A 17,271-nucleotide genomic window follows, 5' to 3' on the forward strand; every position below is an offset into this window, starting at 1 on the left:
ATATTGTTAGCATTTTTACGCTTTCAATTTATCTATTGTTTTTATGTATATTATTTTTTGTTATTTTATTTCTGTTCATATTTTGGTTTTGTATTTTGTTATTTATTTCTATTTATGTATTTTTGTCACTTTTAGGCATTTTATTTGTCATTTTTCCTATTATTTATGTGTTCTAATGAAGTATTATAAGATGGTCATACTCTGAGTGTTAAGGTTTTTTAAAAATAAACCCATTGGTTCTTGTTACTGGATTTGGCAATGTACTATATTTCTGATTTATACATTTTGCACAAATTACGTTTGTTACAACATTTACATATAATGATCTTCATTCACCTTCCTTCAATCAGAAAGAGCTGAACTCTCGAGAAGCCGCCTGGGATCGGATTTGTGCCGAGAGAAACCCCTTTGTCCTAAGCAATTTGATGTGGTCATGGATAGAACAGCTGAAAGAGCCGGTGATCACCAGGGAGGGGGTGACTCTTTTAGCTAGTTATGGCAGTGACCCCGACAGTGCCCTCTACCTGCTAGAGAAGGTAAGTGTAAAAACATGCAGACAACCTTCTAATATATTATACCAACACGGGGAGAAAAGAAAAGACCTTGACCGCGCATTCACACATCACACAATGATCTACTTCTGCTAGGCTACATTATATAACAAACTCAAGGTTCTTAGTTACATTTTGTTTAAATTGTATTATCCCACTAATCACTTCACCGTGACCTCGTTGTAGTGGGTCCCTACGCTATTGTGTGCGCATCACATGGCATCCACCGCCGCTGCAGCAAAGCACCAGCAGGGGCCAAGACCCAGTTCTCCCCCGGCACCCATACTGGCCCCATGGCTCCAGGACCCAGGTCCTCACTAGCACCATAGCACAGAAGCAGCAGATGACATGCAATACCTACTTTCTCTCAGCCAGTGTCTGAGACCACATGGAACAGGGACTATTCAACACCTGTTCACACATGGAGAGCATTTTATTCCTGTTCACATGGTGCGGTGTTGCATGGCATCTGCTGCTTCTGTGGTGCGGTGCTAGTGGGGACCCAGGGCCCAGAGCGATGGGGGCAATACCTGCCACTATGGGTGCTGGGGGGCACCTGGGTCTTGGTTCCTGCTGGTACTGTGCTGCAGGTGGAGGTGGATGCATGTGATACGTACACAATAGCGTAGGGGCTTATTACAATGAGGTCATCGTGAAGTGGTTAGTAGTTGGCTTATGTTTGTTGTAAATGTAGCTTAGCGGCAATAGATCATTGTATAGTGTGGGGTTGTGCGGCCCAGTTGTTTTCTATCCCAATGTTGGTTCTTCTAATTATATAATGTTTTTTTTTTTTATTTTACAAATTTCAGAATTCTGCTAGCTGTCACTGAATGGAAATGTTGCACCCACACACTTTAAGGGTCAACTGGGGGTTGGTAAGATAATAAAACAAAACTTACTGCTTCCTGCCACTCCAGTAGCATTACCCCTGTCTTTCCAAAGAAAAGAGAAACAAGAAGTGTTGTGAGGACAAGGACTGGTGCTACCAGATCGGCAGGTGGTTGCAGGATAGAAAGGGGTCTCAGAAAAGTTACCATAGAAAGCTGCAGTCAGTTTTATGTATTGTGCATGGAGATCTATGTAACCCGCCCTTTATATGTGTAAGTAGCAGCAGGACTGTGAGAAAGGAAGTATATTCCAGGATTGTAGATGGACTTGGAGCACTAGAGAGGGGTGCACTTCAACCACCCATATCTTCTGAACCGTGGTACCTAGTAACACAGTCCTGGTATCATATATTATAGAGGAGAATCCTCCTTTTAATATTGCACCAGGGATGTTTTTCTAGATGCAACAAAAGCATTTTCCACTGTTAAAGATACAGTTGGGAGATGTCCGTAAAAAAACTTTTACTCACCTCATCCGATGCTCCCGGGGTGTCCCACATCGTAGCCCTTAGGGGGCAGCTCTGCTACAGTGGACTGGACCTGTCTCTGCATCAGATGCTGGGACAGGAGACGGTTGGACGTGCTAGGCCACCAGAAGTTGCCTGAGTGGAGCTGCCGTCCCTGCTGTCCCCAACACTGTGGACTCCGGGAGGTGAGTAAAGGTTTAATTTTTTTTTAAAACCCTGCCCAGTCCACCTGCTAAATTTCTCTAATAGTCAGACAACCTCTTTAAGAGTGGATATCTCAGGTTCTCTGGTATCTAGAAACACAATGGGGCAGATTTATCAAGTGTCTGAAAGTCAGAATATTTCCAGTTGCCCATGGCAACCAATCACAGCTCAGCTTTCATTTTACCAGTGCTCATGAATATTTTAAAGGGGAGCTGTGATTGGTTGCCAGGGGCAACTGGAAATATTCTGACTTTCAGACACTTGATAAATCTGCCCCAATCTGTATGTTGCAGTATGGCAAAGGGTTAATAAACGATTGGAATTCCTCTTTTCCTAGGGGCAGCATCAGACCATCCTTTGCATTTTGCACTGTGTGAGTAACCTGCGGCCGCTCCCCTCCGACATAGAGGATGCAATACTGACCCGGATGATCATAGCGTTTACTATGGTAGGTGCTATAAGACCACGTGTGGGGAGCTGAATTTCCTAGTCTTTGGGCTAAAATGGAGGAGAAATGCGCAATTCCGAATCTGAATGAAATTTTGCTTTGAATCTGCATGGATATGGATTGAGAAGTGCATGGGGTGCGGATAATCTATGTGAGTCTTATGTGTATTGGCCACTTTAAATCATAGACATGAGTCTCCATAGTAGATGCAGAAGAACACATACAAGCAAGGTGAGAAAATATTATAAAATACTTACAAAAAAAAGGTGCGAAATAAAAATAGCGGTAATTATCTCTTTCCGTTTTCTGCTGTAATTTGCCTTCTTTTGTAGCAGCTGGTATTTCCATGCAGTTTTAACACTTCGTCTTCAGCCAGAATTAGTACAAAGTTAGAATTATTCCGGTTACATTTTATGGTAGAAGCAGTGCAGGGTGTATGCCAAGCACAGACCACACGCAGGATGGAGCCGGCGCATACGTGTAGCGCTATATAACGCTGGCCTGAGGCCACTTAGAGAGTCACAGGGTTTGACATCAGGGGTGAGAAACTGCTTATGTTATTGACAAGGAAAAGTCTATGGAATATGCAAAATACACCAAAGCTGGATGTGTCCATGTGGTTGTAGTTAGTGAAGTAATTAAGCAGTTAACAGTGTAGGGTCAGGTCACCTTGGGGTAACTCTAGAGGGTCCAGCTGCACCCGGCCTCAAGGGGGGTCATATGGCTATTACAGGGTAACACCTGGTGATATTAGACAGAGATGTACATTTACATATATTAGGTAGAAGTCATCAGAGAAAGATTATTATGAAAGAAATTGCTATAATTTGCAAAAATATATATATATATATATATATATATATATATATATTATACTGCTCAAAAAATAAAGGGCACACTTTTTTATTATTTTTATTTATTTTTATTACACTTGCAATTCTTTATTCATTATTTAGTGCAAGGCGTTTAGAACAATAAAACTTAAAAATGATCAATGAAAATCTAAATTACTGTATAGACTTGAGTATAAGCCAAGAATTTTAGCAAAAAAATGTGCTGAAAAAACCTAACTTGGGTTATAAACGAGTCTATAATGAAAACATTCATTCTGTACTCCCCCCGCAAGTGCTGGTTATATACTAGGGGGCATGGGCTTGTGGGCTACATGCTGGGGGTAGGGGCTGCTGGCTATATACTGGGGGCCGTGGGCTGGCTACCTATATTCTGGGGGACAAGGGCTGGCTGCATACTAGGGAGCATGGCTGGCTGGCTATATACTGGGAGCTTGCTGGCTATATACTGGGAGGGATGGGCTGGCTATATACTGGGGGTAGGAGCTGACTGGCTATATACTGTGGTACAGGGGCTGCAAGCTATATACTGGGGATAGGGGCTGGCTGGCTATATACTGCGGTTCGCGGGCTGGCTATATACTGGGGGAAGGTGGTCTATATACTGAGAGGTATGGGCTGGCAGGCTATATACTGGCAGGCATGGGCTGGCGGGCTATATACTGGGAGGAATGGGCTGACGGGCTATAAACTGGGGGGATGGGCTGGCTTTATACAGGGAGGCATGGGCTGGCTATATACTAGGGGGCATGGATTGGCTATACACTGGGGGGCATGGTATCTCCTGGTATCTGCTCCATGCTATGGACACTGTATGACAAACTTTTATGATGAGAGAATTCTGGGCACATGATTTGAATACTTTTCCCTTGCTGGTTGTGATGGTTGCTGGAGGAGCTGGTTTAGATTTTGCATTCCGCTGTCAGGTCTTGACATGTTGTATATGAATTACTTGGACTCTCTTGGATACAGGAAGAGCGGAGCTATAAAGAAGAATGTGCCGGGGCTTGTGCAGCGGGAGCCGAGGTGTTAATAAAAGCTGAACTTAATGTTGTGTCCTGAGGAGCAGTGGCCTAACTAGAAGCTGATGGGCCCCAGTGCAAAGTCTGTGCCAGGCCCCCGACTATAATGTATGGTTTATAGTAATAGTCTTCTCATATGGGAAAGTGACACCATAAGGGCCCCCTAAACCTCTTGGGCCCGGGTTTGACGGCAACCTCTGCACCCCCTCAAGTTACGCCCCTGCTGAGGAGCATTGGCCCCGGCCTGATCTTGGAGGCCCATTCTGATATACACTCACCGGCCACTTTATTAGGTACACCTGTCCAACTGCTCGTTAACACTTAATTTCTAATCAGCCAATCACATGGCGGCAACTCAGTGCATTTAGGCATGTAGACATGGTCATCAGTATGGGGAAGAAAGGTGATTTGTGTGCCTTTGAACGTGGCATGGTTGTTGGTGCCAGAAGGGCTGGTCTGAGTATTTCAGAAACTGCTGATCTACTGGGATTTTCACGCACAACCATCTCTAGGGTTTCCAGAGAATGGTCCGAAAAAGAAAAAACATCCAGTGAGCGGCAGTTCTGTGGGCGGAAATGCCTTGTTGATGCCAGAGGTCAGAGGAGAATGGGCAGACTGGTTCAAGCTGATAGAAAGGCAACAGTGACTCAAATAGCCACCCGTTACAACCAAGGTAGGCAGAAGAGCATCTCTGAACGCACAGTACGTCGAACTTTGAGGCAGATGGGCTACAGCAGCAGAAGACCACACCGGGTGCCACTCCTTTCAGCTAAGAACAGGAAACTGAGGCTACAATTTGCACAAGCTCATCGAAATTGGACAGTAGAAGATTGGAAAAACGTTGCCTGGTCTGATGAGTCTCGATTTCTGCTGCGACATTCGGATGGTAGGGTCAGAATTTGGCGTCACCAACATGAAAGCATGGATCCATCCTGCCTTGTATCAACGGTTCAGGCTGGTGGTGGTGGTGTCATGGTGTGGGGAATATTTTCTTGGCACTCTTTGGGCCCCTTGGTACCAATTGAGCATCGTTGCAACGCCACAGCCTACCTGAGTATTGTTGCTGACCATGTCCATCCCTTTATGACCACAATGTACCCTGTAACATCTGATGGCTACTTTCAGCAGGATAATGAGCCATGTCATAAAGCTGGAATCATCTCAGACTGGTTTCTTGAACATGACAATGAGGTCACTGTACTCAAATGGCCTCCACAGTCACCAGATCTCAATCCAATAGAGCATCTTTGGGATGTGGTGGAACGGGAGATTCGCATCATGGATGTGCAGCCGACAAATCTGCGGCAACTGTGTGATGCCATCATGTCAATATGGACCAAAATCTCTGAGGAGCTTCCAGCACCTTGTTGTATCTATGCCACGAAGAATTGAGGCAGTTCTGAAGGCAAAAGAGGGTCCAACCCGTTACTAGCATGGTGTACCTAATAAAGTGGCCCGTGAGTGTACATTGTCCATTGTGAGAGGGAGACTAAGGCAAACCCAAAAAACACTACAGCTTCACCCTAAAATAGAAGTAAAGCGATAACTCTTCTACGATGTCACTTATCTATCACCTAGTAAAGGTCACATGACTTTTTCATATTTCCATTGACAATTATGTTTCTCCCATCCAACAGAAATAAAAAAAAAAAAGTTTTTTTTACTATTACTTTTTGACAACTTGAAGGGGCTTTATCGCTATTCATCCTCTAACCACATACAAAGCTGCAAACAGTGTTAGGTATTGGCCATGGAGATCTGTGTAACCATACCTTTATGTTTGTTGTTAGTAGCAGCAGGACTATGAAAATAACATTTATATTCCAGGATTGCAGATTCCCCAAGTGCACTAGAAGTAGTCTCTCGCACTTCTGTGGTGTAAGGGTGATGCCACACATGGCGTTTTGAACCCGTTTTTGGTCTGTATTTAAGCAGTCCGTCCAAAATCGCATGTGTTTTTTAAAATGCATCCATTTTTGACCAGTTTTAATTGGTAATTGGTAAAACCTGTCAAAAACGGATGTGTTTTTTTAACGCATGCATTTTTTAACGGATAGTTAAAACGGACCAGAAACGGGTTCAAAACGCCATGCGTGGCATCATCCTTAGCCGTCTGCACTACAATGCTACAGCCCCTGCGTTCTCTGTGTTGAGTGGCTGCTGTAGTATTCAACAAGAAGCTTGCTACAATGCAGAGGGGAGGGGCTGAGGAGTAACTCAATACAGAGAGCTAAGAGAAAAGCAGTGTGAGGATTTTTTTTCCCTACCGAATGTATTAATTTTTGTAAATGTAGTAAAACACAATAAAACCTATATAAATGTAGTTTTCCCCGGATCGCACCGACCCAAAGAAGACATGTCATTAGCGGTGCACAGTGAAAGCCGTAAAAAACAAGCCCACAAGAAAATGCGGTTTTCTACCAATTTCACTGCATTTTTAATTTTTTTTCCTGCTTCCCAGTACACAGCATGGAATAAAAAATACTGTCACTAAGAAGCGCAATATGTTACACAGAAAACAAACCCTCACACAGCTCTGTACATGGAAAAATAACTCATTTTTTGGAGGTGGGAAGTGAAAAATGGAAACGCAAAAATGAAAAAGGCTGGTCATTAAGGGGTTAAATAGGTTCTCCAGCTACATCCCCACAGGATAGGGGATAACCTGCCGATTGCTGGGGTTCCCTGTGGAGGGACCTGCATTGGTCTGCTTGAACAGAACAGCTACTGGAAACCATTGATCCCGTATCGCGTGGAACTTGACGTTGCTGGACAACCCCTTTAATTATGAGAAAAATTTATATAGAAAACAGAATTTTTTTCTTGCTCCATGTGATATCTCTGCTGGGTCTAACCTTGAGATGTGTTGGTTTTTGCAGATCAAAGAAGACTCAGAAGACAGCTCTCTGGTGTACAATACCCTGAGACCAATCCTTCGCCATGCCTTGACTTACATCCGAAAATAGAGAGGCTCGGCGGTGCACAAGCTCGGCCTTGCAATGTTGTGTGCACTTTCTAAGTGTCGTGTGTGTTTCGCGTGAGGTTCGTGTTTACATGTTGGCTACATAAAGGGCTCAGACTACAGAGAATGTAGAAATGTCATGTGCTATTAGCTATTCTCTCTTTCTAATAAGCTCCGCTCACTGTGTTTTGCAGCACCTTTATATGTCGACGGGCCAGTTTCTTATTGTATGAAGTGTATTTGTTGTATTTATTTTATTATTGGGCAGGATGCGCCCAGGAAATGCACTGTGAATATTAAAGGGAACCTGTCATCAGGGAGGTACTTTTTACCTGAAGACAGTTTCCTATGGCATGTTCAGTTCAAAAAGTGGTTTTGTCAGCAATACAAATAAATCCATTGCTTTTTAATCGATTATTTCCATTAACTGGCTCCCTGCCAGCAGTGTGTGGTGAGTCCCGTGGGGGAGCAGTTTAAACGGCATAAATCACCTTCTGCTCAACCAGAAGTCGGGAGTTCTGCAGGAGGTTTAAACGAGTCATAGTTTTTAATAGTTGAAAAAAGACTCATGTCCATCAAGTTCAACCAAGGAAGGGATTGGATGAGGAAGAGATTTCGGGGAAACAATTCTATATAACATAACCATCAATGTTATTTAGGTGTAAAAAGGCATCTAGACCCTTCTTGAAGCTCTCTGCTGTCCCTGCTGTGACCAGCGCCTGAGGCAGGCTATTCCACAGATTGACAGTTCTCATAGTAAAAAAGCCCTGTCGCCTCTGGTGATCTTGTTTTCTCCAGACGGAAACAGTGCCCCCTACCAGCGGGAGGTAGTTCAAAGGAGTCATCTTCTTTTTAATTACCTCTTTCCTCTTCCTTACTCATTGCCCTTCCTTGTCCCCTCCCTGAGTGCGGTGGAGGGGAGGAGGGATTGAGGAGAAGAGAATTGTTTCAGCTGCCCCCTCCAGGACTCACTACATGTTGCTGGCAGGGAATCAGATTATGTAAATTAAGCGATTAGAAAGCACTAGATTTATTTGTGTTGCTAACAAAGGCATTTTTGAAATGAACGTGATATAGGCTATTGTTCAGGCTTCAAGTTCAAATGATCTCCGTAATGATAGGTTCCCTTTAAACGTGAAGGATGAGACCTACTGTGACATATGTAGAGCCATACAGTTATGAAGGTTTGGGGTATAATTACTAAGAGATATCTATTTGTAGTATGTAATATTCTTAAAGGCGTTTACTATGCTAAAAATATGGATAACATGTTCAAAAAATAAGTCGCCAATATCGGATAGGGTCCGACACCCCTTACCCCCACAGATCAGTTCCTCTTTCAGAGTATGAAACAGGAACCTGACATGGCCATTCAGTGGAGAGGTCAGACCAGGTTACTAAAGAGCATCTCCTATTTATATGAATGGGAGCTAAGCTGTAGTGACTCATTTCAGCCACTGTCTAAAGAATGGAGCTGTCTGCTTTATCAGCAGTTCAAAAGTGGAGATCCTGGTGGTTGTACCACCAGCAATCTGATATTGCCTCTAAAGAGACCTACCTTACAAAATAGGTGCATTAAAGTGTACATCAGGGAAAAAAAATAATAAAAAATATAAGGGAATTTTTAAAAGTAACTCACTCAGGCCTTAAATTTGTAACCTGTATTTTAGATTGGATATTTTTTTTATTTCCAGTAACATATCCCACCGTGTAATTTAATATTATGGGCCTCATGTTTAATAAGTTTACTGTGTTAAAGAGGTTTCCCATGTTAGATACTTTTCATATCCACAACCTCCTCTTTTTAGGTTGCACGTAAGGTGGCATGAGGTAGCCATTCTTGTGCATTAATTAAAGGAAATCTACCATTTGTTTTAATTCATTATGAAACAAACATACCTTGAGAATGTAGCTACACTGATGCAGAAACATATCTTGTTTAATCCCTGATATGGGTGGTTTTGCTGAAATAACATTTAAAATAATTAAGGAAAAGCTGGGTTGCATGCTGCTTGCCGTTCATAAACACATTGCATGGGGCTTCCTGAACTGTCCAGAAAGGACTAATCAACCTGAATTGGATCAATCATACACAGCAGATGGGGTATGGTGCAGTGATTGATTACTTCTGCCTGTCAGACACAACAGAGTGGTTACATCATTCTCTGAAGCACTGCATAATTAGGGTAAGAGGAGAAGCCCTGAGCCAGCCACAGGAGCAACATCCTCATTATCCTGACTTTTATAATTGTTTTTTCAACAAAACCACTCAGCTCAGGGATTAAACAAGATATGTTTCTGCATCAGTATCGCAACTGCATTCTCAACGTATGTTTGCTTCGTAATGCATTAAATCAAATGGTAGATTTCCTTTAAGTCCATGTGATTTTATCCTAGTCCTATTAATAAAATTATCAAGACTTTTTAGGTATATAGTTATTATCCAGTGAGATAAAACGATGTATAAATGGGCAGCATCAGTACTGATGCTCCTGTATCCCACTGCACTGGACTTTCTGGTGTCTCCTGACGCCACAGGAAGTGCTAGGAGAGGCCACTCCAGAAACAGACAGTGATTGGCTGAGCAGCCCCTTCAGTTAGGTTGGGCGACACCCAGGAAGTCCAGTGGAATGGGGATCGGAAGCATCAGGGAACAGTAAGGGACTATTTATTATGTTAGTGGCCCTATAGATACGATTTATATAAAACTTTATCTTGTAATGTTTCTACATTCATGTTGTTAATCGGGAGTTGAATGTATTCATTGTGTTTGTGTTCATTCGTTGTCATCGTGTGTCGATGTTGTGCATTACGTAGATCTGGAAATTACTTAGTTAAATAAGTAACTAAGTATAAGTAACTAATATAAAAAAAATACTTATTCTTGAAGGGTTTTTACCTCCAAAGATATTTATAGATGTGACTCCACCTCTAGGACTAAACTTTTACAATACTGAAAATGTTTGGTTTGTAAATTATTTTTTTTTTAGCTCTTATACTAATTTCGTTAGTCCTAGAATAATGGCGTAACTTACAGTCAGTATTCACCTTCATATCAACATTATAGTTGACGTGGTTTGAAGTCTACGTATTCGATAGACTGAAGGATGAGTTGACCATAGACCAGATGTAGATTGTCTCGTACGTTTTTATGTTCTAAAGATCCCAAATCCACCATTAATGTGGTTATTTGGGACTTTCTGTCTCTTTCATACTGATAGGAGTCCAGCACCTTGTTCTGTTGTTCCCCTCAACCCCTGGATCTGGAAATACTGTATATAGTAACTAAGCCAGAAATACTCCATCCACTGTGTTGTGGCGGTGCTGGGGTACTGCAACTTGACATATTCATTCAAGTGGGAATGGGGAGCTATGTGTGGGACCCCCACCAACATTGTTGGACTGGTCAAGTAGAGAATCCTTCATTGGACCCAATACTGGACCCCAGAGGACCAGTAGAAGACAACCCAATTGGGAAGCTATTAAAGTCTATTTTTTAGGGGTGATTTGAGATCCATCCCTCCAAATAATCTTATCTAGGGGGCCCGAGGAACCGTAGTCCGACACTACCCACCAATCTGTTACTGATGACCAGTTTAACAACCCTTACTGTTTTTGGGAATGTCGGGCCCCAGTAGAACAATACCACGGACACTTCAGAATCTTGTCCATGTGCCACAACTTATCTAAGACCTGAAGATCATCAATCATTCCAGCCTTTGCCTTAGTTAATGTGGCCCCATGACTCCACTGACATTTCTATGATGTGATTGGGTGTCTGCACTAATATTGATGTGTGTTAGATAGCAATGTGCTATCATATATACCATACTACAAAGACCCTCACTGGCCACTTTATTAGGTACACCATGCTAGTAACGGGTTGGACCCCCTTTTGCCTTCAGAACTGCCTCAATTCTTCGTGGCATAGATACAACAAGGTGCTGGAAGCATTCCTCAGAGATTTTGGTCCATATTGACATGATGGCATCACACAGTTGCCGCAGATTTGTCGGCTGCATATCCATGATGCGAATCTCCCGTTCCACCACATCCCAAAGATGCTCTATTGGATTGAGATCTGGTGACTGTGGAGGCCATTTGAGTACAGTGAACTCATTGTCATGTTCAAGAAACCAGTCTGAGATGATTCCAGCTTTATGACATGGCGCATTATCCTGCTGAAAGTAGCCATCAGATGTTGGGTACATTGTGGTCATAAAGGGATGGACATGGTCAGCAACAATACTCAGGTAGGCTGTGGCGTTGCAACGATGCTCAATTGGTACCAAGGGGCCCAAAGAGTGCCAAGAAAATATTCCCCACACCATGACACCACCACCAGCAGCCTGAACCGTTGATACAAGGCAGGATGGATCCATGCTTTCATGTTGTTGACGCCAAATTCTGACCCCACCATCCGAATGTCGCAGCAGAAATCGAGACTCATCAGACCAGGCAACGTTTTTCCAATCTTCTACTGTCCAATTTCGATGAGCTTGTGCAAATTGTAGCCTCAGTTTCCTGTTCTTAGCTGAAAGGAGTGGCACCCGGTGTGGTCTTCTGCTGCTGTAGCCCATCTGCCTCAAAGTTCGACGTACTGTGCGTTCAGAGATGCTCTTCTGCCTACCTTGGTTGTAACGGGTGGCGATTTGAGTCACTGTTGCCTTTCTATCAGCTCGAACCAGTCTGCCCATTCTCCTCTGACCTCTGGCATCAACAAGGCATTTCCGCCCACAGAACTGCGGCTCACTGGATTTTTTTTTTCTTTTTCGGACCATTCTCTGTAAACCCTAGAGATGGTTGTGCGTGAAAATCCCAGTAGATCAGCAGTTTCTGAAATACTCAGACCAGCCCTTCTGGCACCAACAACCATGCCACGTTCAAAGGCACTCAAATCACCTTTCTTCCCCATACTGATGCTCGGTTTGAACTGCAGGAGATTGTCTTGACCATGTCTACATGCCTAAAAGCCATGTGATTGGCTGATTAGAAATTAAGTGTTAACGAGCAGTTAGACAGGTGTACCTAATAAAGTGGCCGGTGAGTGTATTAGTAGTCATCGAAAGAACATTTATCAAAATCCATCATGGTAAACCAAGGGACACTTACTCGTAGACCCATACATCGTGACTGTGGTAATTAAATATTTGTTATCCATGGCCTAAAATCAACAAAAATTATGCTAATCAATCAGAAATGCTATGTGGGGCGGTACCAGAGCCTCTGCTGTAGCTTCACAGGCTGTTACACTGTACCCCGTTCTCCTTCCGCACTTCCCCTCCATCTGGCTGATTTAATTTCCCACAGTGGGAGTATGGAAGTGCTTCTCTACAGTGTAACAGCCTGTGAAGCTACAGCACTGGTTATTCCCCTAGAGCCTTTCTGGCTCATTAGCATAGTTCTAAAAGTTGATTTTTAGAAGGAAGGAGACCATGGATATATGAAGATTACCACACTCCCTGGGTCTATGAGTAAGATAGATTTCCTTTAAACCGTCTCACTGAGCTGATCTGCCTTCAATCAGGCAGAGGGAGGGGGGACAGAGTACCAGCCTGTGGAGCTACAGCTGGGAGGGACTGTGGTTAGATCCCCCAGAGCCCTTTGGCTCATTAACATAATTTCAAACATTGATTTTAGAAGGAAGGAGGCCATTGATAACACATATAAGAAGATTACCACAGTCACGGTGCCTGGATCTATGAGTAAGTGTCCTTGGTTTATCACGATGGATTTTCATGGTAGATTTCCTTTAGCCTTATTGCAGAAGCAGGGTTTAGGCTTTGTGTCACGAAAAAGGTAGATAGATTAAAATTTAACATAGGGATCATTCAGATGGGTGTATCTGCAAAAAATGTGATGTCCATGTTGTATCTGCATCTGTTTTTTTCACTTGTGGAAAAATTAGGGATGAGTTTGAAATCTAATTCCTGCCTTGCCCAGTTGGTTACCTAGCAAGAGTTGAGAAAAACTGGACCACATACAGATGTCTTCGTTTTTCTTTGTTGAGGATCCATGGACATCTATGGAGGTGTGTGAGGAAAAAAATAGTGGATGCTGCGATTTTTTTTCTCACAGACAAAAAGGACATTTGAACAGACCCGTAGAAATCAATTGATCTGTATGCACAAAAAATATGGACGTGAAAAACGCCCGTCTGAATTAGCCCTTAGCCCTAGTGATGGCACACTGACGCACTCATTTCATGCACATGAACATTTTGCATGTCAGGCTATCCTATAAATGTCTATGGGAACATATCCATCCGTTTTTGCGGATCAGTTACCAGGTAACACAATCATGTGACCCTTCAAGAGGTTAGGAGCCAGTGACCTAATTTGTCTTGCAGATCTGCAAAATCAGATGAAACACGGATAGTTTTGCGGACATGCGTCTCATCCACGGATAACACTGATGACACGTGGACTGTAAAACAGGGGGATGGGGGCTTTTATTCTCCTGTTTGCTTGAGATCCATATACCCCCAGTGATACGTTATTCACTATATCCACTATTCTGGGAGACGACCCTTCCTTGTTACTTGTCAAATGTTTACCATTATTTTTTGTATCTGGGGCCAAAACACTTGTGTATATTGTCCTGTGTGTGTCCATACGTGTATATGTCTGTTGTTTATATATGACCTCATCTGTCAAAAGGGTCTGAGGTAAAACTGTTCTAGTTGCTTATGGCAACCAATCAGTGCTCAGCTTTAATTATGTAAACTGCTGTGGGAAAATGAAAGCTGATCTCTGATTGGTTGCCATGGGCAAGTAGAACAGTTTTCCTCTCAGACACTTTTGATAAATCTTGAATGCCTATTTAAGTCGGTATTATACCCGTGGACATTGGGTTTTGCTAGATTCTAGAAAATTATAGTAGATTTATATAATGTTTATTATTTAAAGGAGAATTCACCATTTAGAAGACATTTCGCTCTAAAGAACTATTTATTTTTGTTGCTTTTGTAACGGCTTATCAACAGATTTGTAGTGGGGGGGGTGAGAGAGACTCGGAGGGGGAAGCTCTTCAGGTGGATAGCCCTCGTGATATTTCTATTGATCTTTGTCATTTTACTGTTTCATAAATAAAAGCTTTTTAATCCTTCTAGTTCTGGCTTTAGTTTTTTTGTTTCTGGTGTATTCCAATTTCAGATTATGATAAATGATATTCTCGACTTTTTAATTTATTACGTAGGGGTCACAAGGTGCATCGTTCAGTTGTATAAATTCGACCTACATCTAATGGTCGTTTCCAATTCATTCATACAACTCCAGGAGGAATAACAGAGGAACAAGACAACACTGAGTTCTAAGGAAGAGTCATTTATTGATGATGTACAATTTTAGCTGACGGGTGCCCTTTTATGTTTGCTTGTACAAGCTGCATATACAATGCCAAGAGTTAGTAAGGCTTACAAATCACAAATACCATATGGGCACAAGTTCTATGCCAACAGATTGCACCCAGGAGTTGCCACCAAGGCCCCTTATGCACATTTTCATAATCACACAGATTATATTTCATTGTAAAATGAGAAATATTCCATAGGAAAATAGAAGTTCCTTGTCTATTTTAAAGACAGATGCCAGGGCAGAGTAACATATGGTGTCCTCTCCTCTATATTGAATTTATCTTGCAGCCAATTGTAAAAATATATTATTTATTGAGTGAAAGGGAGCCTGTCAGCAAATAGTGAAAGGGAACCTGTCAGCAAAAATTTGCCTTATAAACCACTACCAGTAGGTTGTGAAGTAGATGTTGTTGTGGGCCAACTGTTTCACTTGAACAGGGCTCTTCTGCGCCCATCTCGGTGTGGTAACGGATCCCTGGGAAGATGGTGAAAATGAGGCCTGTAATGTTAGTGGCAGTCCAGGGATCTCACTGGAGAATGGAAATCTTGACATATCTCTGACACAGTCCCCAGAACATTAGTGGGTAACAGGCAGTAGATAAGCCTTCCTAAAGGCACACACAAGGAAGTGGATTGGTTAGCTGTGATGATCATTTTATTGTGAAATAGGACCTTTGAAGTACATCATTCTTGATTTACTAGTCAGTGTGCTGGAAATTAGTGATGTTTCCTTCGCAAACGAGCCGGTTCTAAGAGCCGGCTCCCCTCAGTGAGCCGATGGCTCACTTAACCCCACCATTTACCGTCTCACTATGCCCCCTTAAACCCAATACAATTGGATTAAAAGTGGAGGAGTGACTCACTGGCCTGCGCCTCCCTATTATATATTTAAGCCAGAAGAGACGGCTCCTCCTAGCGAGTGGAGCCTCATGAGCCAGCTCACTAAGAAGAGCGGTAATTCCCATTACTACTGGAAATATGAGCCAGATTGGCTCTGCTAATTCTGCAGCAAGCTAGGTACAGGGATGCATCACTCAGGAGAAATCTCAGTGAGACTGACTGACACAGAGCCTGAATATAGACTGTCTGTCTAAAAAGTTCTGGAATATTCTGAGCTTTCCAACCAATCACAGCCTTGCCTACCTCTGAGAAGTTACATTAATTTCAAGCATAACGTAAAAAGCACATTAACTCCTTTGTGGCAGGCATGATGTAATGCAGATGTAAATGCTACTTTTGGACAGTAAGTGGCAGCAAAAAATCATTATTAGATTGCTTTAGTATAGACCAGATGCACCTCAGGTGATGCACGTTTAAAAAACATCTATCATTAGATTACCTGATGGTAGATGTGTATTACTCACCTTCCCGTCCCGTTCCCGGATCTTTTTATATAACTTATAATGCCCACATTTCAACAAAATAAGCCTATAAAATGTTCGAATCAGCTTGAGGTGCTCTGCTATTCTTGTGCACGGCATTGTGCTGGTAGGGGGAGGTAAGTAATACACATCTACCCTCAGGTAACCTGACGTAAGATATCTTTTAAAGATGCTGAATGTAGTGATGACCCGTCTTGCGGGACATTACACAGGCTGTGATTTAGTGATTACGTTTCAGGGTATTGCAACCATCTTGCCACTTTTCACACCGCCATTACAGTATGCATGGTAGGCAATAAGAGGTTACAACGCTCAAGCCGATGTCCTGGACAACATGGCATGTGTGTAATGTGTGACAGGTCATTACGAAAGATTAGCTTCATTAAGCCAAGATCTTATGCCTGATCTTACAAGATCTTATACCTGTGAACTCTAGGGTCAGTGATTGGTTGGAGCCATTGGAAATCCCCAGATATGGCATATTCTCTCTGGCTGGATTTTTAGGACTGCAGAATTAGTCAGCCTTCTGAGACAGTCAGGCAGTCTTCCTTCAGAGGGATACCCCTCTCCCTCTCTCTGCGTGCCAATACTCCAGAGACTGCATCCGGATGGCTGCCTGAGCAGCAGAGCCCTTCTTCACTCCTACTAGCCAGCTCCTAACCACTGGACCGGGCTGAGGTACTCTTCTTAACTACTAAGAGGAATGTTTACAGCCTGTTATCTGCTGCTTTGTTGGACTGTATGCTATTAAAGAGACACTGAGTTTTTGTTCAAGATTTCGGTCTCCAGGTGTGATCCCTGGCTGCTGCTAACACCATAGGCCTCCCCTTCACCACATGCCAGGGATCTATCAACCCATACACAGGGGGATCCCTTCACTACATTGCAGCCTTGCATCCCCCTGCTGGCCCTGGGCGAGGCCTGTTCTCATGGACCAAGCCAGCCACTCAAGCATCCAACGATCCAGCACAATCCTTGGTTGGTTCTTTTTGCCCTAACCATTTCACCAGGTGAAAGCTCTTCCCACTGCGTTGTATAAATATTTGCATGTGAGGGGGAAATTTAGCACCCATAGGTTCCCTTTTTTTAATACTGACAATCAAAGGGTTCTGGGAACCGAACATTAGTATCCACCCCCATGAC

General features: G+C 42.9%; 1 protein-coding gene across 3 annotated transcripts in view; it reads left to right on the forward strand.

The window, feature by feature from the left end:
* Positions 1-14,479, forward strand: part of PTPDC1 (protein tyrosine phosphatase domain containing 1) — a 64,955-nt gene extending 50,476 nt beyond the window's left edge. For 2 of the 3 annotated variants that reach the window (XM_072128495.1, XM_072128494.1), the window contains 3 exons: positions 351-536; positions 2,447-2,557; positions 7,310-14,478. In XM_072128495.1, coding sequence (XP_071984596.1) covers positions 351-536; positions 2,447-2,557; positions 7,310-7,396 — 384 coding nt within the window. In that variant the 3' untranslated portion in view covers positions 7,397-14,478. Of the gene's footprint in view, positions 1-350; positions 537-2,446; positions 2,558-7,309 lie in introns of all 3 variants that reach the window. The other variant, XM_072128493.1, reaches the window with a different exon arrangement.
* The last annotated feature ends 2,792 nt before the right edge of the window (positions 14,480-17,271 follow it).

Source organism: Engystomops pustulosus, chromosome 10 (assembly GCF_040894005.1).
Source record: "Engystomops pustulosus chromosome 10, aEngPut4.maternal, whole genome shotgun sequence".
NCBI classification, from domain to species: domain Eukaryota; kingdom Metazoa; phylum Chordata; class Amphibia; order Anura; family Leptodactylidae; genus Engystomops; species Engystomops pustulosus.